Source organism: Wasmannia auropunctata, unplaced genomic scaffold (genome assembly GCF_000956235.1).
Source record: "Wasmannia auropunctata unplaced genomic scaffold, wasmannia.A_1.0 LD336057.1, whole genome shotgun sequence".
In the NCBI taxonomy this organism is placed as follows: domain Eukaryota; kingdom Metazoa; phylum Arthropoda; class Insecta; order Hymenoptera; family Formicidae; genus Wasmannia; species Wasmannia auropunctata.
Genome location: NW_012026833.1, coordinates 1062770 through 1088527, shown reverse-complemented (window position 1 = coordinate 1088527; position 25758 = coordinate 1062770). Strand labels below are relative to the sequence as shown.

The 25758-nt window shown below is 42.3% G+C and overlaps 1 protein-coding gene and 1 long non-coding RNA gene across 4 annotated transcripts in view; one reads left to right on the top strand and one right to left on the bottom strand.

Annotated features, from left to right (window-relative positions):
• The first annotated feature begins 513 nt into the window (after positions 1 to 513).
• Positions 514 to 25758, top strand: part of LOC105450721 (kinesin-like protein KIF2A) — a 35454-nt gene continuing 10209 nt past the window's right edge. Inside the window, exons 1-4 of one of the 3 annotated variants that reach the window (XR_974491.1) lie at positions 514 to 803; positions 20660 to 20754; positions 21964 to 22089; positions 25275 to 25305. Coding sequence is in view for 2 of the 3 variants with exons in the window: in XM_011690694.1 (XP_011688996.1) it covers positions 18936 to 19995; positions 20660 to 20754; positions 21964 to 22089; positions 25275 to 25305 (1312 nt within the window). In the remaining variant the exon portion in view is untranslated. Of the gene's footprint in view, positions 804 to 18800; positions 19996 to 20659; positions 20755 to 21963; positions 22090 to 25274; positions 25306 to 25758 lie in introns of those variants that run through there. The other 2 variants (XM_011690694.1, XM_011690695.1) reach the window with 2 other exon arrangements.
• On the bottom strand, positions 9722 to 16434 carry LOC105450720. Its single transcript, XR_974490.1, has 3 exons — positions 16101 to 16434; positions 13629 to 15800; positions 9722 to 11400 (listed from the first exon to the last, which is right to left on the bottom strand). It is a non-coding gene; the product is annotated as an uncharacterized LOC105450720 (long non-coding RNA).

Below are 25758 nucleotides of genomic sequence, written 5' to 3'. Positions count from 1 at the left end.
TCCGTTGTCAATAACGGACACTGGCGGTGTATCCCGGCACGAAAGCGAACGGAACGGCCGTCCCGTCGGACGCGCGTTAGAAAGATACCGAGGAGAAACGTCCGAGCCGCGGGTGCAAATTCGGCTGGTACGCGAACGCGCGGATCGCGTGTGTGAGTGTGTGTGCGTGCGGTGTGTGCGCGCGCGCGTGTGCTCGCTCGTTCGCGCGCTGCCTGACCTCGTCGGCGACGACGGCAACGGCGAGGACGAGGCCCGAGGACGGCGGCGCGGCGCGAAACGTTCGTGGCCGGGAGACGAGCGAGAACCGCGGCCCGACACGCACGGGCGTGTGCCTTGGCGCCGAGAGAGGAGAGCGCGCGCGATTCCCGGATACGCGAAGAGGACTCGCGACGACGAGGGACGGGCGACGGTGGAGGAGGACGCGTCACCGTCGAGGACCCCGCGGGAAGAGGAAGGAAGGGGACCTGGGAGGCCCCGACCGGTCGCCGCGCGAGTTTGAATGCGAACGCTTCTGTAACTGTCAACCGTCGTGGTCGCGCGAGTCGATCGCCGTCTCTCGCTCCCTCCCTCTCGTCTCGCTCTCTCTCTTTCTCTCTTTTCCTCGCACACACGCGCCCTCGAGTCGATTAAGTCCCGTGGCCGCGTGCGGGGCCCCGTTGGTCGTGGTTAGTTAGCGCAAAGAGAGGAAGCCGGAGCGCGTTTTATGGTGCCGTACGAGGTGCGCGAGACCGACTAAATGACCATGGATCACGGTACGTGCAACATCGACGTCGGCTGCAGCATAAACATCCAGAGGACCGACGGTGAGTAGTGCGAAGGAAATACCAACCCAGTATATGTGTCGTTTAAGTCGTGTCGCACACACGCGAGCGCGCGCCGCACCGTTTCTCCCTGACGATCGTCCGTCGCTGTGCGGTTCTCGCTTCCCCCTCGCTCGATCTCGCGCCGATTCCTTTATTTCATCGCGAATTTCCGTCCATCCTCCCACTCGCCTTTCATCGGGCCTCTCCTTATCCTAACCGTCTCCCCTCGTTCGCGCCTCTTTCGTACTTATCGAGAGAGTCTTCTACTCGCCGAATGCGAATCTTCAAGAGCTCCTCCGTTGCTTCCCCTGCGAAGGATCCGTTCGTCACCTAGTCCAGTTTCTTTCACTTCCGCTCATTTTCTTCTCACAGTTTACTCTTTCTCTCTTTCTTCCGCTTCATGCCGCGCCTTATTCACTCCTTTATTTATCTCTGACATTTCTCTTTATTCCTTATCTCCCCATTGTCTCTTATATCCGCTCTTCTCCCTCTCTCTTTCTCTCTCTTTTCTATCGTTTCACCTGGTCTAGCTCGTGCATCTCCGTGTTTTTCCGCGTCCGCTTGTCACGTGGCCGGGCCGCGTCACGCCGCGCCGCGGGCCCGATCGACGCGTGACGATCACGCGTGGGCCTGGACCGATCCTTCGGAACGGCCGACCGGCCGGTCGGCCTCCGGTGCCCGAACTCCTGTTCCCATATACGGGAAATTTCGTGCACGACCTTTCTTCCGCGCGTGCCGAGTTCTCCCCTTCGCGCCATATTTGTTTTCTTTTTTTTTTCTTGCCAGGATCTCGCTGCCCTCCCTCGTCTTTCCCTCGCAGTACTTTTTGCAGCGCCCGTTCTTCGCGGCTTGCCGCAAATCGCTGTAAATAATTGAGAGCAACAATGTTCGCAATATACATGTATCTGATTGTTCAATGACTCTAAAAGAAGGAGCAGATAGTTTCTATTCGATTTCTTGATCAAAAAATGTTGAGATAAAAAAGAAAGATTCTTGAAGAAATTTCAAGGAGTTTCTATCGGGGATTCAATATCGGGATGAGAAAATAGTTATTCTTAAATTATTAGAATTAAATGGCTCTTCTCGCGACCTAAATCGAGACTTGCAATCGAGGTTAACAAAGATCGATTCATTTTTAACCGAAAATAATTGTTTTTAAATATAACATAATTAATATAAAAATATATTATTTTTATATTTGGTATATTAAATATTTATTGTACGGATGCTTTAAATTGATGGGAAGGAAAAGTGACGGTTTTTACATTATTTAAGATATAAAAAGATGTATTGTCGGAATGCGCATTGAATTACCGGCGCAATGACTGTGTGTGCGGGAACGACTTTAATTTCTGAGAAATGCAGTTGACACGCGTGAGTTTAAGTACCAGGGGTGACGTATTATCGGGCGCCTTCTTCACCGGAAATTGCTTCCGAGGATATTCTATCGGCGTGCCATCCGAATTCCTGCGAGCGGGCGTAATAACGGATGTTTCAAAGCCGAGTCGATCGAGACGCGAGAGACGGTACTTCCTTTCACCGCCGCGCGTGTTGTTCCCGACATGTAGAACGAGACCGAAAATCTCGCGAGCTTCCAGCACGGAGGCGGAGTTGCGTTCTCGTTAACGTAATCGAAGGAGCGGAAGTCACGAAACGCGCTCTGCTTTAAAGTAAAGTCTCTAAGTTAGCCTAACTCCTTGCCAACATGCGAAATAACGACAAGAATTGTGGCGAAAACGAGCGAGATTTTTTTTGCGAGGTAAAATTAAACGAGATTTCTTACAGCTAATTAATTTGTTTGACTATCGGCAAAGTGTCGCCGCAAAATTATTAAGGAATTCTCGCCAATGTGGACGATTTTTTTTTGCTTAATATTTCAAGGATCAAATAATCGACTATTTTCAACGTTTGAATTAAGAACGGCGTAAATTTGAAGTTGCTTTGAGGTTTTAATAATTTTAAAATTATTGGAAGTGTTATGGGGGAAGAAAGTGAATTGTTACGAGACTGTATTTGCTCTCCTTTCCTCCTCGATGCTTGAAGGGTTAATCGAAGATGAAATCTTACATTCGTGATCGCGAACTTCCGGCATGAGCCCGGCGTTCTCGTTCGTATAAAAGTGGAAATATGTATTAGATCCAAAATTGACGTCAGTGATATGTCTATGCTCTTTATTGATCTTGCGATTGTTTATATATGTGCGACGCCCGATATCGATTATTCGGCATACTTATGCTGGCACATGTCGACGGAATATAATCATGCAAATTGCTAACTACGATTTCTACGCGGGTATACCCCTTTAAACGCTGTATATGTATGTATTCGCACATGAAGTGCACGTCACTGATTTTAATTCTGATTTATTTTTTAGTTATTTATTTTTCAGTAGATTAGTAATATACACTGTAATAGAATGAACTAAATTCAACTTGGCGGTTAGGAGTTAACCGAGAAATATTTTTAATGCATTCTTTAAGCGTCGCCTACAAACTTAAGATTTCAGAAAATTGATCAATCATAGTTGATTATTCATTTCACATGAGAAGAGCAATTGATTGTGATTGATCAATTTTTTAAAATTTTAAGTCTTAAATTGTAGACGTCGCTTTACTTGTCAAGATAATTTCAAGAACCGAGTCGAAATTAATCGAAAAACTGCGAAAGTAAAAATAAAGATCGTCAACTACGATCATTGGAAAGACACATATACGGTTGTCATAAATCTAGTCCGATAAAATTGCTATCCCGTCTGTCCCTGTTTTCGTAAATTCTTGAAGATATCCCGAGTCTGTATATAAGTCCTCAAAAGTTCTCGGTTGGGGAAGCTCATTCGTTCTCGGAGGCAGTTATGGAAAGAGATAGGAGCGCGCGGGGTGGATATATCTTTCGATATTTAATTCAGCGTACGGGCACGACCGCGCCGGGTACCATCAACTATAGACGAAGCCGGGACATGAAGTTTTCGCTCGGTGCAGCAGTCCGCACTTCGGATGCACACTCGACGGCTGCTCACCGTTACGTTCGTTCGTTCGTTCGTTCGTTCGTTCGTGAGGCGGCACGTTGCGGCAGGAGCGAGCGAGCGAGCGAGCGAACGAGCGAGCGAGCGAGTGGCGTTAGGGGAGACTGGCATAATTGATCCGGCGGAACACACGACCGCCAGACACAATACTCACTTTTTGAGTCATGCGAAAATATTCCGCGTAAATGGACTAAGGCAGCGGCCGCTCGCCGCGCCGTGTCGAGCTCCAGAATGCTTATCAGGGCATTCATAATTCGCGAGAGATTCTTAAACTCGGCCGTGTGCAATGCAAGCCTGTATATATATATATATATATATTTCCCCAGAGTCGAAAATATATTTTTTCTTCGTACGTGTGGAAATACATTTTGAAATTCTTTTTTATTTATATAAGAGTAAGAGAAAATTATTATTTTTATTTTTGTAAAGAAAATTGTAATTCATAAGAATTGTAACACGTTTATAACGTCCCAAAGATGGAACTTTCAAAAAATGACTGTATTCGCGAAATTTCTTATTTATAACTTTTGGACGTACATTAAGAGTGGCTTTTGCAGGGATATCTACATAATTCAATATGAAATTTGATTTATTATTCACCGTATTCTTGTGTTGTTTGAAAGAGGTCTATACAGTGTGAGACTCAATCGGTGTATTAATCGGGAGAATTAATCTCTCGCAGGTACGGAGCCGTTGGGTATAATCCATTATTTAGCACGAAATTTTATTAATTATTCCGTGTGTTTGTACCACGTAGGCGGCGGACGTGAAGCCTGCACATTTCGTTCGTTGAATGCTTACCGGGGCATTCATAATTCGCAGAGGTTCTTAAAGACCGCGCGGGAATTGCTTTATTGTTAACCACTTTACGTTGCGGTACGCATGGGAAGAAATATCATTGCGCTTTCGAGCGTTAATTCTTTTTGCGCAGTGTTTCCCAACCGTCGTGTCGCGACGCGGGTGATTTTTTTCGGACGTGAAAAAAGATTTCCGCACGTTGGAAATTTCAAAATAATGTCAAGAGGAAGTAACGAAAACGAGAGTGAAATATTTTCCTATTTATCAAGGATTTTGTGCCAGCGCGTGTGAATGAGCATTACTTATCCCCCAGCCTAGCATTTATTACGGCGGGTTAACCGGGAGCGGAGCATTCCGCCCGTGGATTACACACGTTATCTTGAGTTATCGCTGTTTCTCACTGTTGCTCGGAGTTACCGCGCAAGTAATCTCAAAGCTGTCATCGTCATTAAACATTACAGTTTTTTTGTTTTTTTTTTATTTTTTTAAAGAGAAGCAGCATCATATATTTCCAAGCGGAGATTCGCAATCCTCCCCGCGAGTCTCTCTCAACGAGAGCTAAAATTTTTGCAATCCATAATCCGCTAAACGCCGCAGAGTTTGCAACCTCGTCGCAAAACTTCGTATTCGGGTATTCGCGGTGTCACGTCCTATACCGAGTCACGCCGTTTTCGTTTGGCCGCGTACACCTGGCGCGCCAGAAATATGATCGCGTGAATCAGACCGACCCTCGGACACTTCGGACACTTCAGTCGTTCACATATACACGTCGCGAATGCGGTACGATCGATATTAGCAATGGGTGCTTCCGTTGGACAGCCTCCCACACAATATATACAGTGCGGCACTCATTTTCTCTCTCTCTCTCTCTCTCTCTCTCAGCGCTCTTTGCAAACGCAAGCAAATTTGGTGGCATTTCCCGCGATGCTCTCTCCTTGATGTTATTAATTCTCCAACAGATGCTGACTGTCGGACGCGAAACTCGTCAAGGCGCCAGATATCGATCCTTAAAATATCGGCTGGATAACTCAGAGAAGTTTGGACGAGCGACGTATTCCGTAACGAATTTAGAAAATTTTTTCCTTTGCGAAAATTGGATGAGAAGCGTGTCGTTATCACAACTTTTCGTCGTTAGTAATTTTTTAACGTTAACAAGTTTTAAGTTTTTCCTAGCAAAAAAAAATTCAATCATAGTCGTTAAAGAGGTGATTTGAAGTTTACCTAAAATTTAGGAACGAGGTTTCGTTATCCTGCACTTACTCATGCAAGTACGACAGGATTGGAAATTGTTTAATTTTTGTATAATATTTATTAAAAATTTAATATTCAATAGCAAAATATATTTGTCTGTTTTACATAGAATTACATCGGTTGGCTTTAATTTTAGAGAATGATGAGATACCGTCGATCGAACATCGTATTAGTTCATCCTATGATGATGCTACTTACAATTCGTATTGCTCATCACGCGGTCGTGCCTGCGAACTTTGATTATTTCATACTTATACAATACATCACACATGCGCCGCGCACTTTGCACAATATTAGTCCGCCAACGCGGAATATTTCTGAGGCTTCCACTCGTCCTTGGAATTCAAATCATCGGACGGGCTTTGTCACTATCCATTCGTTCGCCACAGTAGCGATCCGCTGTCATTTGGACATTCAAACGGAAATTTTCTGTAGACGAAATTGCGTTTCGAATAATTTAATCCGCGCGTCGAAAGTGAGATATAATAAATTCTAATATTCTGTTAGTCGGAAGTTATTTATTCCGGTCTTGCAATGTAAATTACAACAATTTACAGTAATTCGTTGTGATGTTTTTCAATTTCTTTTATCACGTCGGAAAACTCTTCGTGATTCGTGAAAGCCTAAAAAAACATCGGTGCAATTGCGGGGTTAAAGAACGCCGTGTCACTGGAATCGCATGTCTTTTAGCGTAGCATACATTTGCGGATTCTGGTATTGCCGCGATCGCGTGTGGCCAGGAAATTCTGCGATGGGAACCAATCGACTTCCGGCTGACCGTGTGTGTGCAGATCGAAATTGAATTACGAGCGTCGCATCAGCGCGAACTTTCGTGGTCGAGTGCTCTGGAATTAAAGGGAACAGCGTGTTCCGCGATGTTTGTTCCGTATAAATTCATGCCTACGCACTGGGAACATCAAGTCAGTCAATATTTATGTAATGATAGTTTTTATTTTCTTTTCTCCGCTGTTTTTCTCATCATAGTTTGACACTACAATTCTACACATTAAATACAAAAGCTCGCAAGATTTGATCCCCGTATCCTCGATCGAATTATCTTGAATAATTATTAAGAAAAAAAATTCAAAGCTATATATTTTCAAGTAAAAACGAACTATATATTTTTAATTAAAAGAAGAACAAAGGTCTATAATTTAGGAGTGGTATATATTACTACATAGTTGGCAAATTGGTGGTTTGTACAATCGATTATTTTTCCGTGGTGAAGGAGGAGGTCATTGTCCCTCGCAGCTTGTAATCTTATTGAAATGCCACTTAAGTCCATTTGGAATCGTTATACTTCCGTTATTTATTCATCGACGCTATTCCCTTACTCTGCCTTATACTTGCAATACATTTAATATTTGTATTTATTCCAAATTATTAATTATTTTTTTAATTACAAGAAAGATTTTGGTATTTCCTTTTGCTTCAGCACATCTCTCGATACATTCCTCTGGCTCTGAATGCATCTCTGCTGTTTTATAAGACAATCGGCACGGTTTTTATTAACGCGGTCTCTCTCCGCCGTTGAATGAGTCAGACCAGTCGCCAAGAAAGGCGAGGGTTTGCCAACACAGCCGGTTACACGCACACGCGTGCACTGCCTGCGTGCACGGTCTACGGTTAATGCGTGTTAAGGTTTTTACCCGACCGCGTACGAAGCATCGAATCAGTTTATTTCGTAATTATCGATAATTGTAGCCTGGAACATTTCACGCCACCGGAAGCGTATCGATCATTCGCTTATCGCGGTCCGTGGCCGCTTATCTGCGCTCACCCTGAATGTGCATGTCTGCACCCCTCTGCCCTCGTTTCCTACGCGGTGCATAGCCGTCTAACATGTACGTTCTTCTCGCGAGATTTATTTTTATATCTCACAATTACAATTAACAATTAATCTCGATTGTATACAATAGAAAAAAGGAGTGGAATCTCATGCGACGTAATTTTTCGACGGATCGTTTTCAGCAGCTTCAACATCTAGCTTGTTTCCTGAAGAAGTTATTCGAGGTTGCGAAACGATTTCCGGCATTTTTAACAAATATAGACTCGTCAAGTTTCGATTCGACCTTCTCCAATTGATGGCTAATTCGTTACGTCATTGACGCGCGGGCGCGCGCGCGATTTCTGAATGGTTGCCATTGAGGTCTGCGGTAACGAAACACGTTTTGGTTCGTTAGCAAACTTACCGGCGGGCTGATTAATTCGCGAGAATTTCTGACACAATTGCCATAACGTGCTGCGCGAGTTTTTCTCTTTTTTTTTCTTTCTCACGGACGGCATCGCGAAACGCGGTCTCGCACGCATAACGCGCGGCACATAGATCGTCCTCGATCTGACGCAGGCCGCCGCCGCGAATTCCGCGAGAAATGTTCTGAAACGGGGGAACGAGAGGAACGCATATTCGCGTGTAACAGTTTTTACGCAGCGTGATCAGCGAAACGCGTCGTTGGAGTGCAATTGCATCATTACTTTGTTACGAGAACTAAATGGAGAACTTTGTTACGAGAATTAAAACACGGTGCAGCGGGAAGATGGCGATATTATATTCATATGAGGCATTTGATCTTTTACACCTTTAAATTAAACGAGAGCTTAAATCTGTTTTAAAGTTTACCTGCGAGCTCGTTAGCGAGCTTGGAGCGTATCTCGAATATATTTACGTCTTTTTGGAATATTCTTGTATATTAGGAGTTTATATTTTTGTGAGTTCTTACAGTATGTTTGAATATTAAAGAGGAACGAGGACTTTTATAAGGTTAGTTTGTTTCTCTTTTAACTTACCGCCGTCATGTAAAATTTAACGCTGCATTTCTGCAAAACAGTGCAGAACGCGAACTCAATTCACATTCTCAAGCTTCGACGCGCCACGGTACACCTATAATACGACTCGAGGTAATCGATGCGACGACGAAAACTCGTCGAGACTCGTATCGTTCCCGTCGTTCGGAAATGCACAAAGGCCTCTCTTCCGCTCGTTCGCAATTCGAAATGTCAATCGGCCGAGTTTGCGCCTAGCCGCGTAACGCGAGAGCGCTTGCTATTGTCCATATTTAAAGCGTCTCTGGCCTTCGCGACCTGAAATAAAAAAAATGGCATTGCACGTGCAGTCCGCTAATGATCGGGAAAACGCGCGCATTGACTGCGTCTCTTTTTGCGCGCGTTAGGAGAAAAAAAGCGGTTGCTATTTGTCGCGTGTGATTCAGCGCGAGCTCATTGCCGGACAAACGAGACTTCGATCCAGGCCTAATCGATGGATCTTTGAACAATTCTCTGAAAATTACAGTTTTATTTCGTATTATTTTGCGGAATATAACTGGACAGATAAATATTGAGGATTTCTAGTCTCAGAGAAATTTTGCTGATCTAAGACTAATTTTGGATTGATGGTTTTGATCTCTTCAGGGAAATGCAGATTCTCGCGAGAATGGCGGAGTGCTTGGATAACCAAGGCGTCATGCGTTTCTCTAATGCGCTCGTCCCGTCGCAATTTCTTCCATCCCGCGCATTAACGGGCATTCACGGACAACGCGCGTGTCTATTTTTGTCCGCGCTCTATTTCGGCCGCGGTATCTAGAGCTCGGTTAGAGCGACAGTGGACAGATAAGTAGCTGCACTTAAGACGCCTGCATCAGGCAGGCTGAGAGTAATGCGCCGCGCGCAACAGGACGCGCATGTTTGACTAGCAAGTGGGGCACGTTCGTCAATTACGACCCGCTCGACGGCGTTATTAATTGCATCGCGCCAAACGATGATAATAAGCGCGCGACGATCGCACGTCAAGTATAACACGACGAAGTGATTGTGTAGGGAGCGGAAGGGCGCGCAGGCAAGTAAAAAAAAAGGGAAAATATTCTCTCACGCATATCGATATTTCAGATATTAATATTATCTGTATCAGTCATGTTATCTTATTATTTATATTTTATTCTAAAATTAAATGGATAAATTTAGCGTGTTTTAGAAATTCTCAGATGAGTGTCCACGCGTGTAAAAGACGTCGTCTTCAAGACTTTCTAAAAAGGAAAGTTATTCTTCGTTTATAATAAAACGTTGATGTTGAAGCATATGTGCTGTCATAATTATGTACATTAGCGATTGTAATATTGATATATACAGTATAATTAATTTGTCGATTTTCGAAATGTTTTGCAATTTGAATTTTTAAAATACCGAATTCTTGAAACCGCAATTCTTGGAAATGTAGAAAATTCTTTCTTGGAATACAATCTCCTTAATTATATTCTAATAGTTCGTCACTTTTCGAGAGTTTAGATTTTTTCAGATTTTAAGATATTTTAGAAATTTTCTGAATCTTAATCATGATTCGTGAAAATTTTGGAATATATTTGAAATTTTAGACAACCTTTTTGGATATAATATTTTTTAAGTAAAACTATTGATTATCGCAATTCGAAATCCTTTGAAAATGATCCGAAACGTGCACTTTGCAACACATAGAAGTAACACAATTAGTGATAACTCCTACACTTTCGACGCGATGCGGTGCAACAAGTGGCTGACACGCATTCTGCGTATATAATCCCGCTGTGCAGAGAACGCCCGCACAAAAAATCTCCACGATATCCTCGACAGACGCGACAGGAGATATCGGAGTAAAAGGATCGATGACTAATTTCGTCGATGTATCCCGGTCACCGCATTTAATCTTATATCTAGATCTCTACGTTCTGACAAGTTATTGAAACGGAACGTGTGTTTGCTTTTAATTACATGTGTACGTACAAAGCAAAGCGAGTTTTATTAAATTTAAAACATTTTTTATACTTATATATTACAATTGATATGAAATTAAAAATTTTCTAATTTCAACGTCTTTTTTTCAGAATTTTTAATAATCATTTCTGTTTGCATGTATTTATACAATGAACTTGATGAAATTTCGTTCGCCGAAATTAAATTTGTGTAGAAGCTATGGTTTATCTTGTTGAGTATTTTGATTAAAGATTTTATTTATTTTACGTACGTGACTTATATTAGAGATATAAAATATTTCTATAATCTTCATTTAATTAATAGTATATATATTCACAAGAAAGTTTTCGCAAAATCGGACACACAATCTGACGCTTTCCCAGTGCCTAGTGGAAAATCCGATACGCAAGAATGCGTGCGTCACGCTGTTTAAGATACAAGATCCTTCCCCCCTCGTGTCTCCCTACCGCGTAGCTGATGATTAAAAAAAAAAAAGGTGCAGAGAGACTTGTATAGTCCTTGCCCGAAAGCGCACCGCGAGTCGTCGAGAACCGCACGCACGTGGGCGCCGCAGCCTTATAAGGACGTCCATAAGGAGCCTCTCTCAGCTCACCAAACCTCACCTTGCCTTATCTTATCTTACGTCATTTGCCGTCCCCGTCCGTCGAGTGCTCCAGTGTCTTGCATCCCCACGAAATCCATTCGCTCGCTCGCACGGCTCGCTCGCGCGCACTCCCGCGTGTAGCCCAAATTCCACTTTCCCTTGTTGCCACAGCGTTGCTACAGTTCTCTTCGCACATACACACGCTTGAAAAAAAAAAGCATACCGCTTTGTGGTTTCGAACTAAAAGATATGTAATACTTTATCTTTTTCTAATTTTTTTTAGTCTTTTCTACTGCATTCTTTTTTAGTGCCATATTTTTAATATAAATTGTTTTACATTTACACAAGGATTTTATCTAAGGTTTATATTGTCTCATGTGCCATCGAACTTCTAGATCCGTACTTTAATAACTTCGAAATTTTAATAAGCTTCCAATATTGAGAGCTTCGTTTCGCTTCCATTCACTTTAAGCCCCTCTCATTACGCTCATGATCTCTTAGAACACCCCGAAGAGGCAAGATAATCGGCGAGGCAAATTTGCGTTCCGCGTTACGTATATATTCATATTCTCAAGTTGTCGCCCACGAGATACCGCGGGTTTCGCGAAATGAAACTGGAACGAGTTGCGAGTCGCGATAGAAAGTAAATCGGAGCCGCCGGCCATACAATGGTATCGCACCGGCATCTCTTCCCGCCATTCTTCATCGCCGCGACCGAAGAGCAGGCGAAAAGGAGGTGGAGGAAGCGAAAACGTCAATCTGTCGTCGTTCACGGATGATTAAAGCTGTATAAAACCGTGCACGCTCGCGTGACACTCGCCGCCGCGGTAAATGGCAAAAGGCAGGCGTGTGTATCGATCTCTCGTTTGTATCAGCGCGCATCGATTTTCAGCGGAACTGCAATTTTACCGAACGGGAAATTCCCCGTAACGGAGTATACCGTCGACGCGAACCGGCTATCGCGAACGGATCTCGCTCGATTTTTCGCTGGGAGTTCAATCGATGTGCGGTTTTACTTATTATTTACTTTTTATCAAAGAGGCGCTTTTATTTTTAATTTTATTACGGTATTATTCAACCCTGTGACGGGAGGGGGGGGGGGGCAAAATTTAATGCGAGATTGAACTTCGTGATGCGCGCACTGAGCGTATATGTAGCGTTATTTTACGTACGAATAGCTTTTATCTGCCTGTATATAAAACGTCCTTTATTCGATCCAATGAGAATGGAAAATCATCCTGTGCGGATGAGACGCTTAAAGAAAATTGCCGGGGACATTGTAGCGATAGAATATACGCCAAAGATCGTTTGTCATCGATCACCGTACGTAACGCGAGAAGGACGACGCGTATTGGCGCTTCGCCAAGCCACGCTCGATTCGGCGCGTGTCTTTATCAGTTTTGCGAGGCAACGCTGGGGCATCGTACGAGAGCGCGGCGCAAGAAGTGCGCCTCCTCTATTATAGAGTGCGAAACTATTTTAAACGCAACACATATATCACGTTTCTCGAGCAACATTGTTGAAAGGTGCGATAATTGCCGCACAGTTATACGAGGCACCGTTCATCGTAGATAAACTTCTAATTACTACTATATGGGGGTGCTATCTGCGATTTGCCATCTTCCGCGCGAGTAATACTGTTACCTTACAGTTATTTTGCCTTTTTTTTTTGTACATAACATAAATAATTTTGACGATATCGCGGCTGCATTTTTAATGGATTTCTCTGGGTATTGGATTGCATAGATCCCAATTAGCATTTAATTGCAACTCGATTGGAAAGCAGATCTAATTGAAATGTGTAAATCTAGAGTATATAGTGTATAACGGCTCTCACGTGTCGTTTTCACGTGCACACGGGCATTTTTGAAATATGCAGGATGATATAATATCCGTACGCTTTTGCGGTTATAGAGCGTGCAAAGTCGTCGACATTTATCATATAGATAGATGTAAAATACAGATGTAAAATTGAATATAATCAAACATATCATTTGGTATTGCGATTTATATTAGACATTTTGTTATTGTGAAATCTTTATTGGGTTGAGCGGAAAGTTTGTTCCATTTTTTAAATATTAATTGTCATTTTTTAGCAAAAAACAGAACAAACTTTCTATTCAACCTAATATTAGCAAAGATTAAGTTAAATTCATTCCGAATTTTTATGTAAATGTCGATCTAATAGAGTCTCAAAACAAATTCTTAAAAGAAATTCTGAGAGAAAATCAATTTTTGTATCATTAATTTAGAAATTCATAAATTAAATTCTGTTTTACATCCTAACTTCTTCTGCAATTTAATTTATGCAAAACGGTTGTTAATGTACTGACTCATCGCGAAGATTAAGACTTGCTGATTTGTTTGCTGATAGCCGCACGATTCCAAGTTATAATTATGTTTATAAGTGTGAAATTACGGAACGATCTACCTATATCTCGATCCATGGAAGACTCAATTTGCCTTCCTCCTCCTGCTCTTCCTTATTGGTGTCCCTTTGTAGCAACGGTGTCTACGCAGGCGTGCGTATATCAGTGTGGCACATACATATGCAATGTTCCGGGGCCACGTTACCTAGCCCAACCTCGCCGAGCAGTGTAGCCCAGCTGTTCCAAGTGCTGGTGCCGTTAGCAACCTAGCTGTAGAACCTCGTATTCGAGCCCCGGGCCTCGGCTGGTCGGTAACAAGCAGCCCGGAGTTCTCCTCTGCGGAAAGTGGCGGTCTTTCGTGCCGTCGTCGGGAACTAAAGAACGACTACGTCGTTTTCTTTCCTTCCACCCACACGCGACTACATTGGTACCGTCTGCGCGCCGTGAATGCCTCGACACGAAATCGCACTAACTCCCGGTGTACACCAGAGATGCATCGTGCCCAGATACCCGTGTATCGTGACAGTTGTTCGAGAAAATGGCGTTGTTGCAAAACGGCTAATCTGAGAGCTTGGCAGCTTTATTCGACACGAGAGTATAACAAGATAACAGATTATGTGATTGATGAAAAAGTGATTCTGGATTTTCATTCTGGATTTTTCATTTAATTTCACATATACTTTAGATTTACGTCGGATTTAATTTAATGTTGACATTTATGTGTTATGGAAAATTTCGTTAAAAAAAAAAACAAGATTATAAAATAACTAATAGGTTACGTGATTAATAAAAGTGACTCCGGATTTAAATTGTACTTAATTTCACGTTAATTTTAGACTTAAATTTAATTCAATGCATTATGGAAAATCTCGTTGAAAAAAAAACAAGAATGATAAATATAAATTATTACTGATTTTCTCTTTTAGTTTATGTTGATTTATGCAGCATCAATTAGACTTCACGCTATTTTAGGAACTTGAGCTATTTTATTCTAAACACTTATTTCTTCAAAATGTCTACTGTTTCATTGGTCTCGTATGTTCATTCTCTCGTTTTGCTTTTCACTCGCATATACGTGTTTTCGCACGCTCGCCCACTCGTTCGTTCGTTCGTTCGTTCACTCGCTCGTTCGCACGCTGGACTCTCATTACACATCATGGGTTAATGAATCAATTTTCTACACTGTTTTCTGTACTCAGCATGATGGGCTACAGTCGGTCCCCAGTTGCTTCTTGCGTTCACGATCGCAAAAATCCCGAGACGATGGATGACGATTAGGAATGCAGCCCGATGCTTCATTGTGCGGAAGCCATTAATACTTTACGTGCGCGAAATACACATCACATAGGGTGTATATCGATTTCAGTGTAATTTTATAATTTATGCAGTAACCGAGAGGCATATTCACCGCGTGAATATGACAGAGAGATGAAATACGGGAATTAATCTTTATATCTCAAAAATACGAAACTTTGATTTAAAATAATTAGTTATTCTTGTTAATTATTTAGCTACTTCTCTATCGACAGCTTCGCTATTTATTCTTTCTCCAGCTTGCATTCCTAATTTCTCGTTAGAAACTCCTTAGGTCCATTTCTATCAATGATATATTAACTTTAATCTCGATTTTATTTACTTTGTACCTTTTTCCAACTCTTGGAGCTAGAAGGAGATAAAAAGTAGGTTAAACTGAGATTAATGTTAATCTACATTGATAGAAACGGACGTTAATCTCTCATATATGTGAAGGTTACTTTCGATGGCAAAGCGATCGTCAGTTTTCTTAGTTTAGTTTCTAATCATAGCGCCGCAAATTTACTTGTTGCTTTCCATTTTCATTTCACTTGGCAGTCTCGCGAAGAGATTGATCGCGATCAACAGTATCGATACACAGGCACGGCATCGTACACATGTACAGACCTCGCATGCAGATTATTTCTCTCTAGAATCTCTGCTTTTGTGTAACGATATAATGTAACGTCCTCCGCGCACGCTTTATACATACGACGGATCTGCGACGCAGGAAGCCGCTGCTTAAATTTAATGTTCAATAGACCGTGCGGCTGGCTGGACCCCCGAACCCGGGCGTTTTAATGCCTCGTTGAATCGAGATGCGAACGAAATGCATTTGAATGGAAATCGGAACGGCGACGCGTGCCGATCGCGTCGTCAGCTCTGCTATTATTCTCCCGTCTCGACTTTGATCCTGCATTATGCATGGAAATCACAGCTTACTGCGCTAGAAAACAGGTAGTTAATTAACCTCAGGATCGTATCAGGATCACTGTTTGAATAAGTTAAAACTGTCATGATTAAGTTAAAGCTTTTTCGAAAGAATCACGAATTTTTAACGTATATATATATATATATATATAATCCTATATTTTTAAACCTTTTTAAAAATAATTATTGAGTTAGAGAATGTAATTTTATTTTACATAACCACAATGTTAAAAAGTCGCTTAAATGATGTAATTAAAGGTGTTTTTCTTAAAATGGCGTGAGGAGGAAGAAAATATTTATGATGATCGTACCTGTCGAAGGGGACACGGTGCGTTTCCGCACGGTCGTCTGCATGTGTAGGGAAGGCTCGACTTCCGAGTGTACTGTAAATAAATATGGGCTGGTACCGTGTGGTCACGCACCAAGAGCTTCGAGTCGCATATCGCGAGCGTTAGATAAACCAGCTGGTGTCACATACATCCGCATAGAAGATCGCATAGGCGATCGATCAAGCGGCTCGAGATATATTTCTCCTTCGAAGCTGGGAATCTGTTCAATATTTTCTGCAGCCTTGAAATAATATTTGTCGTATGAAATTGCCTGCGAATTGCATAGGATTAAATTTTTTGAAAATAAATTCCAGCATAAAGTACTGACATAAAGTTGACGAACAACTAATGCAGTAAAATTAATTTTTGCAAATTTAATTATAATTTTTTATATAATATTTGATAAAAATCTTAAATTTCTTGTCAAACATTAATTTTTTTAAATTATAATTAAAACATTCAAGATAATTGTCGACAAAGAAAAATTATCTTCAAATTCATCAAAGAGTGCATAGGGTCGGTAAACGCATTTTTGTGATCTCCATTTCCTACTTATCAAGTTGGGAATATCAGTTGCGAAAATTCGCACAGTACTGTCTAATCGTTGACGAGGTGCCGTTAAATGCTTCTTATTATCGTCCGTGCTGCTGCAATCGACGATACAAATCGGCCGCGGCGTCAGTTCACCTTCGACCACCGCGCGGTTTGCTCGATTCCGCGCGACTCCGCGGCTGGCTTTAGGCAATCTCTCATCCTGAAATAGCCCCTGAATTATTTCCCGCATAAACGCTCGGAGACTGTTCTGTATCGATTCCTCGAGTGACATTCGTGCCACGAGTCGTGCCGCAAAAAAAGAAAAAAAAGGAAATTACGCGTCGTCGATCGTGACATTAACCTTCACAATACCGACCACGCATATGTGAAGTTCAAATCAATATCTGAAATAAACGCGTGACAGTTTTCTTATAAATTGGTTATAATTGAATATTTTTTTAGCCAGCATCACGTGCGAGGCGGATTTTTTTCTGGTTTTGCGATACAACGATACCTACAGTATTTTTCTAATTTTACGACCTTGAACACTTAATATATTTTTTTTCAATCTGGTACACGGATTCCGGCACCGCCGGCGATGTTTCTTTCTGGTCGGATAACTCGCGTACACGTCTCGTCGGGGCGGAATCAGGCGGAATCGGTATCGTGACCGATAGCGCATAACGTCCGAGCTCATCGAGGCGGGCCGAGAAATTGTTTATATGGTAGGGGCCCCGGCACCGGGCGAAATTACTCGCTCTGGGAGTCATAATGAATGCGTTTATGAAACGCTGCTCGGTGAACGTTGCCAGTCGATCGAGCCGCGTCGCGCGATACGCTGATACGCTGATACATCGCGGATGCGTCGTCGCCGATTTTCTCGATGGCGCTCCACCCAATTTGCGAACGCGCGAACTTTTGGTGCGACGTTTTAATTGTCCCGCCCTAGTTTCGCTCTATTAACTACTTCGCCGCGTTACACGCTTCGTAACGACCGTGCCCGGTTGTCTGCCGAGTTACACGTGCGACGAAAGATGAAGTCTATAAAGCTTCGCGGAGTTAAGAAAATGAAGTTAAAATCGCGCTGCACTAAGAGGGATTTAAAGAAGAAATCTGATCTGAATTTATATATAACGGAAAATGCAAATTCTTCCGCAATTAATAACTTTTAAATAATAAATCTCATTTATATAATAAAATATAATAAAATAAAATACCTACAATTAAAAGTTATAGTTTATTTTATCAGTAAAAAGATATAATAAATTGAAAGGACGATATTTTTTTAAAAATAAATTTTATGGATTGTGTACTAAGGATTACTTAAGAGTTAATTTTTTTTATATTCGCATGTCATTTATATAGGTATTTTATTATTCGTAAACTTGTAAATTGGACATACCGAGCATTTCTCATGTAAATGCGTTTATTCTTGGATCCCAGTGTTCGCTACGGCGAATATGCTCCCGAAGGATAATCCGCAATCGCGTCGCGCGCTCGAAGGCAGTGAAAAAAAAGACGATCTTTGGAGCCTAAAAGCCTATCTTCGCTTTTTTTGGACAGAGTGCCACACGAGGAATTTCACGAATTTTCGTCGCGGCGTCGCGCGCGTGGCGGGCATCGGCCGGGATTAAACCTGCACGTTCCTGAAGAGGTTCCCGACGAGAATCGATCGGCGCGAGTCGTCTACAGTCCTCCGTTGCCTTCGATTCGACGATATACTTTCAGTGTGATACCTTTCCCGCGAAAATATACGGCGATAAGAATATATCCAAGTTCGAGCGAATTGTCACGGTTGATGAAGTGGTGCGAGAGCGTCGTGGTCAATCTTTTCATTGACTTCAACAGCGTAAATGGAGCAAGAGCTGGTTACTCTGGGACATTATTACCAGATAGCTATAACAGTATAATCTGCGAGAATTCGTGAGAAAAGCGCAAGAATCGTATCGGAGTTAACGCATCGTGAGAGAGACGCAGGAATTAAATGCGAATTACTACATCGGAATTTGTGGAATTATTATTGATGATGAGATAACATAGACATTGTAATTTTTCTTGCACGGAAGTTTATTGTAAATTTAATCAAAGACAAATTATAAAACGCGCGTTGAGAATAAATTTATTTATAAAGAATCGTTGCGGAAGACAAATTATAAGTAATAAATATGTGTAAATATATGTCATAATAATTAACTTATAACGTCAAGGAAGTTTCTGCTGATGATAAGATAGCTTAAATCTTCCTTTCGAAATCTAATCTTTTTCCATCGCCGTAAATTCAATATGGGTTGGTTATCCCTTTGCGTCTGTGGCACAAAGCGCGAGTCCAACGACAGGAAGACCAAGAAGGACGGAACCAAGCGCAAGAAGAATAAGAAATGTAAAAAGAATCCCAAGCAGAAGGGATCTTGCAAAGCGCCGCCGTTCATCGTCGACGAGTTCTTGCAGCGCAAATCGCAGGACGAACAGCCGAAAGAAATCGCGGAAAAGGAATGGACGAACGGGGAAATTGTTAATTACCTCAATGATTGCGCGAAAAGTCGGATTGGCTCGACTGATCAAACCGATCCATTGAAAGTCAACGGTTCGTCGTCTTGTCGAAACGGCGACGATTGTGGGAGCTCCGAGAGGTCTCTCGACTCTCTCGAGAACGCGGAGAGAAACGCGGAAGAATCCGCTCGAGAATCATGTGATATCGATTATTACGACAATGCGGTGCTGCATTCGTGGTGCGCCTCGAGCACGGCGGACGAAAACGAGGAGCGAGTCAAGTGCACCTTGGATGAGAGGGAACACGATGAAGAGGCGGATCCGGACGGATCCGTTCCGAGATCGTTCGGCGAGCCCGAAGATTCGTCCTGGACGTCGGAAGTCGAGGACAGGCAGGACGCGGCGCTGGACTCGAGCTGCGACAGGAAGCGCGGCGAAAGAGTTTCGTCCAGAATTAATTTCTCCAACGAGAAGCAAGGAAAGTCGAAGGCGAGAGACGTTCCGACGAAGAAAGGGACCAGGAACGTTCTTCCGCCGATCAAAGGAAGACCCCGCGCCGAGGCTTGCATGGATGATGAGGAAGTGCAAGCCCACGGCGAGACGAATAAATTTGGTTTCAAGAGAGCCGCGGCGGCGTCTCGCGAGCGGAACGAGGTTCGGCGGAAATTGAACTCGTGCAGCTTCGAGGTTCGACCGTACGAGAATGAAGAACGGGGCGGGAAAGAAAGAGGCGGCGGAAGAGCGACGAAGATTCGGGGCGAGGGGTCCATGATACCCAGACTCGCGTCCCCGCTGCGGCCGGGAACGCATTCGGTCAGGAACGACAGCGATAAATCAGAGCTCGTGGAAAACGGTATATCGTTGCGCGAAAAAAAGAAATTATATGTGCAGTGCACAGGATATTTTGATAAAGAAAAATTAGAAATATCATCTGTCAACCTTAGTCTTGGAAATAATTTTCAATAACTTCAAATAACTTAGGAAATATTGATTTTATGAAAAAATGACCTACCATTTTTTCAACTTGGCTGTATCATCTGTCAACCTTGGTCTTGGAAATAATTTTTGATAACTTCAAATAACTTAGGAAATATTGATTTTATGAAAAAATGACCTACCATTTTTTCAACTTGGCTGTATCATCTGTCAACTTTGGTCTTGGAAATAATTTTTGATAACTTTAAATAACTTAGGAAATATTGATTTTATGAAAAAATGACCTACCATTTTTTCAACTTGGCATCATTATTGCCGCATTAAATGAAATAATATGAAGTAATTATGTAATTTACTCTTGTAATTTACTTGCTTTAAATCTAACTTGTTATTATGCATCATGGTAATCATGTTTATTTGAAATATAAGCTTTGTAGAGAAGAGAAGACGGGGGCTTTGTTAGGTACTTTAATTTTAGAACGACGAATTCGCGTGTACTTGTTACACTTGCTACACGCAATCATTATAACCGCATTACTGCAATCCTTTATATGTATTGCAATATACAATTTTTGTTTCAGGTCGCGTTCACTCGGCAGTCGTCTCCGGTATCAATTTGGAGCAGCGCACCGTAACTGTAGAATGGTTCGAGAGAGGAGAAACCAAAGGCAAAGAGGTAAGCGCCGCGCTCGTAAATTATTCTGAGCAATTTATAATTACTCAGAAACAGAGGGAATTGCAAGTTTGGATTAAGTAAAAGCTACTTTTGAAAATTAAGTGAAATTAACTGATAAACATAAATAACACTTATATCATCAAAAAAAGGATAATATATTACATTCATTACTACAGTATTTTTTAATTTTTAACTATTATATTTACATTAAACAGAATGCGTGTAGAATTGTAAAATCCTGTGTTAAAATAATTCGGAAGTATATTTTCTTAATTGTGACTTTCACATTTTCGCAGAATTTGCTAAAAAAAAGTCGGTATAGTTGCATGTTTCGCTTCCTACGCATGTTTCGTTTTCTTGAACACACGTGTCTTTATCTGACACGTTTATGGAAAGTAATTGCGACTACGATCAACTTTCTCGCTCGCGAGTCTCGCCGCCGTTGATCCGCAATATTTCATTTCCGCACATCCGTAGGTCACGGTTATTTGGCTATTTTCAATTCCGCAATGCTTATGCAATGCCACGGGGCTTAACGTGTGGCCCGTTAAATGGGGGCGCGAATCTATTTCCGACAGACCTGCAAGTCCGCAGATTTACAGTCAGTCAAGCTGGCTCGGTCGAACGTGACTTTTGCAAAAAGTCGCGCGATATATACAAGTATCAGTACTCGTGAGAATTTCTGATCGTAAACGAAGTGTTGTGTGACTTTACGATTTTACGTTTTTTTTTTTTTTTGCGGTTAGTCACGAATTCCGACAACTTTGTTTAACATTTTATAGACAAAATGTTGAATTCAAGATAATAAACCCGTAAACTATCCGACCTGTGTTAATGCTGGAACTTTTTTCGGAGAGTTATTAATTTTTTCATAATTTTACGTGCTAATCGTGGAATTAATTTCGTGCAAGATTTGTATTAGTATACGTAAATGACTCAACAAAGTTTTATTCCACGCCGAAAGGTAATTTATCAATGTTAAGAATGTTAACATTGAATGGAATGTTAAGATGTATTATCCTGATTTAATCCTGAAATAAATTTTGCTTATTTTTATACATTGCATAATCCATTAACTTAATTGGTTTCAAATAGCAACTAGTAATCTTTACACCATTTCTATCTCGAAATTGATTGTGTATTAAGTGATTAAAAGATACAATTCAAGACAAAATTTAGATTTATAATATATATATATTTTTTTTTCAGGTGGAAATCGACGCGATTCTCGCCTTGAATCGCGATTTGAACCAAAAGATGGGACCACGAAACGAGGCTATATGTGCGCTACCGCAGGTGATGAACAATCACATGCTGGCGTCCTCGAGAGCAAGGGTACGTATAGTTCAATTGATTCTTCTCAACGCGCATGATTAAAACGTCGAACGGTGCGTTCTAGGCCATTGTCAGTCATGGATTAAATTTCGGAAGGTGCGAAAACTGTCGCTCCTCCACATTCTGTTTACCTCAGCTCTCGAAGAGATCTCCTGAAAGTGAAATTAGCGCACTTATAGAGACACATTAAGAAATTAATGACATGAGATAACGAAAATACCGAGATCTTAATTTTCTCTTTAAATTAACCTTTTAATTTAAATTTATGGACAGGTTTTAGATTGCAGAGAAATTACTTATCCGTCCGATAGACCATAAATAGCACCGCTATGTTAGATAAGCTAATAACTCTCGCGAAAGTCTCTCGCGAGGTTGATTCGTGAATGACGCGGCGCGCGCGCGCGCGCGCGCGCCACTTTGCGACTGGAACTCCGCGCGCGGGCCTCAAACGCCGTAAGTTCGCGGTCGATCATCGACTACCTCGGCGGAATTCTGTTTACTGGTTGCCCGGGCTACGTGAAATAACCTCGCTCCTAATATGGAAAGAATAATCCGATCCCGCGTCTCGTGGCGTTTACACCGCGGTAGGCATGTTCCAGTACCTGTACGTCTTTCAGGTAGGAGTCCCTGTCATTCGTAATTGGTCCACCGCAAGCCTTCGAGTCTGACGTGACGATGACACGGAGCCTGATCTCGTCAGGCCTCCGGCTTCCCCGTCACGTGGAGCCCGCGTCTAAGATAAACAATTGCGACTCCCGCTGCGAAATTTGCATCGTGCGTTCGTTGCTTCTTTCACTCTCGTAGAGTTAGACGAAGGCTTCTTGAGGTAGCTCCTGAGTTTCTGTCCTAAAACAGCTCGTAGACATTTTGATTGCGTAGTCTTAACTTTCCTTGTTAGTAACACTTGCGCCAATGCGATAATCACTATGGATCATATATATACGTGTATATATGCTGCATAATATATCGCCGAAAACCGTGTATTTTCTGTAGCAATTTTTAAACTATCGAAAATTCAAAAGTTTACTTTGAATTTATCAAAATTAATTTTTTTGGAATAACTCGCTTTTGTATTTTTAAACGAAAAAAAAAAAAATATTTATGAAGCTTGAAATAAGAAAAGTATATATATATATATATTTTTTTTTATTCTGTCACTTTTCAACCTTTATTTAACTTCGCCTCTAAGATATATATATATATATATATATACATATATCTTAGAGGCGAAGTTAAATAAAGGTTGAAAAGTGACAGAATAGGATTCGGGGACTCCAGGATCTAAACAATCCATGGGCTCGAGCGTCCAGAATCCCGGGTTCGTAACTTTAGAACAACGTGAATTTCCTCAAGAGATTCTCGAGCCCGTACAAATGCGTCGATCGCGACAAAAGCCAAAGAGTCTGGCGCGTCATTCTCTCGCAACTAACATGGTAACATCTTTTTTTTTCCTCCATGGACGCTGCTCATAATCACGGATCTCGTGTCGACGATGGACCACCGACCGCCTACCCTCCGGGCCTCGATAACAAATCGATCGCGAATCACGAAAACTCAAACGTCGTCTCGGCGGCGGCATCGCCCATCCGCAAAAATTCTGCCGTCTTTCTTGACGACTCTCCCCCTCATCGATCCCCTCGGTCGGGCTCCGTGCGATCGATCGGTGTTATCGTTCGATTGATTTACATGCCACACACATATACACACACACTGGCCATGACCGCGATCTGCGCGTCAAGGAGCCGGACTCCTCGGGCGAGGAGGACGAGGGGGTCGACGAGTCGGAGAACCAAGAGGAGGGCTCTCTCGGACGCCATGGTGGTCACACCACGAGAAACGGCCTCGCATCCGCAACGCTTCCTGTACGAGTCACATCTCGTCTCTCGGTAACGCGCACCACCTTCCCTCTCCTCCCCATTACCGCAACAAACTACAACCGCAATGCACAATTCTTTCTCCTCTCACAGCAGCGACAGTCCTTGTCGAACTGACCTTAGCATCTTCGTTCGCTTTTACGATTTTATGGATATCTCGCGAGGCTTATTACTTGAATCATAGTGAATCATGAGGGACGATATAAGGGAGATATGGTGCATAAATCAATCTTTGGAAAAATTATTTAACTTTGCAAAAGATGACGTTTTATGATTACTGTCTATTAAAATCAATATACATATGTGTCTCTTGTATCGAATGAGAGAATGATGTATCGTAATTTTATGGTGTTTTATATGTCATAAACGTTTGATGCTAATGGAAAATATGACGAAATTTATTACATTGTGACGCGAGACGATATTGAAAGATATATGTGAAGTTAAATAATTACCTGTAACGTAATTTGTGAACATTGAATTCTCTCTAATTGAGCGTAACACATTAGACTGATTACTCACCATCATTGTCAAGCTTGCATGCTTGAGATTAAATAATTGTCTTGAAATATGATTTGAAATATGACCGATAAAAATTACGTTTGAAAAGATTTTTCGACGTTCCCGACGATCTGCATGAAATTTCGTGTTGAAAGCCTTTCTCCGTGGCAGATGCTAAAAGAACATTCACAGCCTTGCACCATCTCTCTATCACGAGAACGAAAACGTCGGCTTTTCCCAAAACACCCATCCACCAGAGCACCGCTAGTCGCTAATGTTTCTTTTCACCCTTTTCGCACTCGCTTGAATTCGACTTGATCTCGACAGGGTGGGATATCCCGGCGAGTAGCTGGCTGGCAACTCAGTGGATATCCACTTGGTGGACAATCAGCGAGAAGAACTCGCCGCACGGCATTCTTTCATTTTCACGGAAATTGCTTAGTTTCGTGAGAACGGAATGGAAGATCGCGCGGCGCGATTGCCCCACACCGTGACTGGGTCAAAAACCGTGTCGTTACGTTACGACGATCGATATGTAAGAGGAACGCGCGGGGTGTCGCGATTAACGGGGCGATCGATGTAAACCGTTTCTTATCTCTCGCGCGTCCCGAACGCGTGATCTGGCGGAATGATATCGGCAACAAGATGTATCATACACCCGGCTTCGAAGGAAGCACCGTTTTACTTTATTTATTTTCATTTGCAGCACTTCCTAGATTGTAAGTCGGCAAACACCCCCCTCTTCGTTGCACGAAGAAACACCTCCTTAATTTAATATGGCTGAACGTAATCTGTCTTCTTTATTTTCAGCACTCCACCCGGCCGTCTATTCCAGTGAAAGGTACGTTAAAGCCACACGAGGATTCATTCGATCCTTCCCTATATCCTTCCCGTTACACTTTGTTAAAGTTAAAGCGACATGGTTGTCGCGATGAAATCGTGACGTTTTACAGTAAACTCCGCGCGGGTCCTACAACGACGTCTGTATTTTCGTAGCTCAGAAAAATTTCTTTCGCGAAATAAATTCTTGGCCGTTTTAATTGCGACGTAAAAGCGTGTTTTAATTATTACCGTTAAATAAAACGGGTAAAAGGAAATCTAAACCAGACTAATTGCATGCCTTTTTACACATCACTTCATCAATCTTTGTTCGGGAGACTGGCGAACGCGGGACGAATTTCCATGCGCTTCCCGATTCCACGCGCCGATAAGCGATGGATGACTGTCGAACTTTCGGCGTTCGATAAGTCAATTTCGTGGCCGGGTTTCGAGGGCCGCGTGTGCGCGTCGTCGT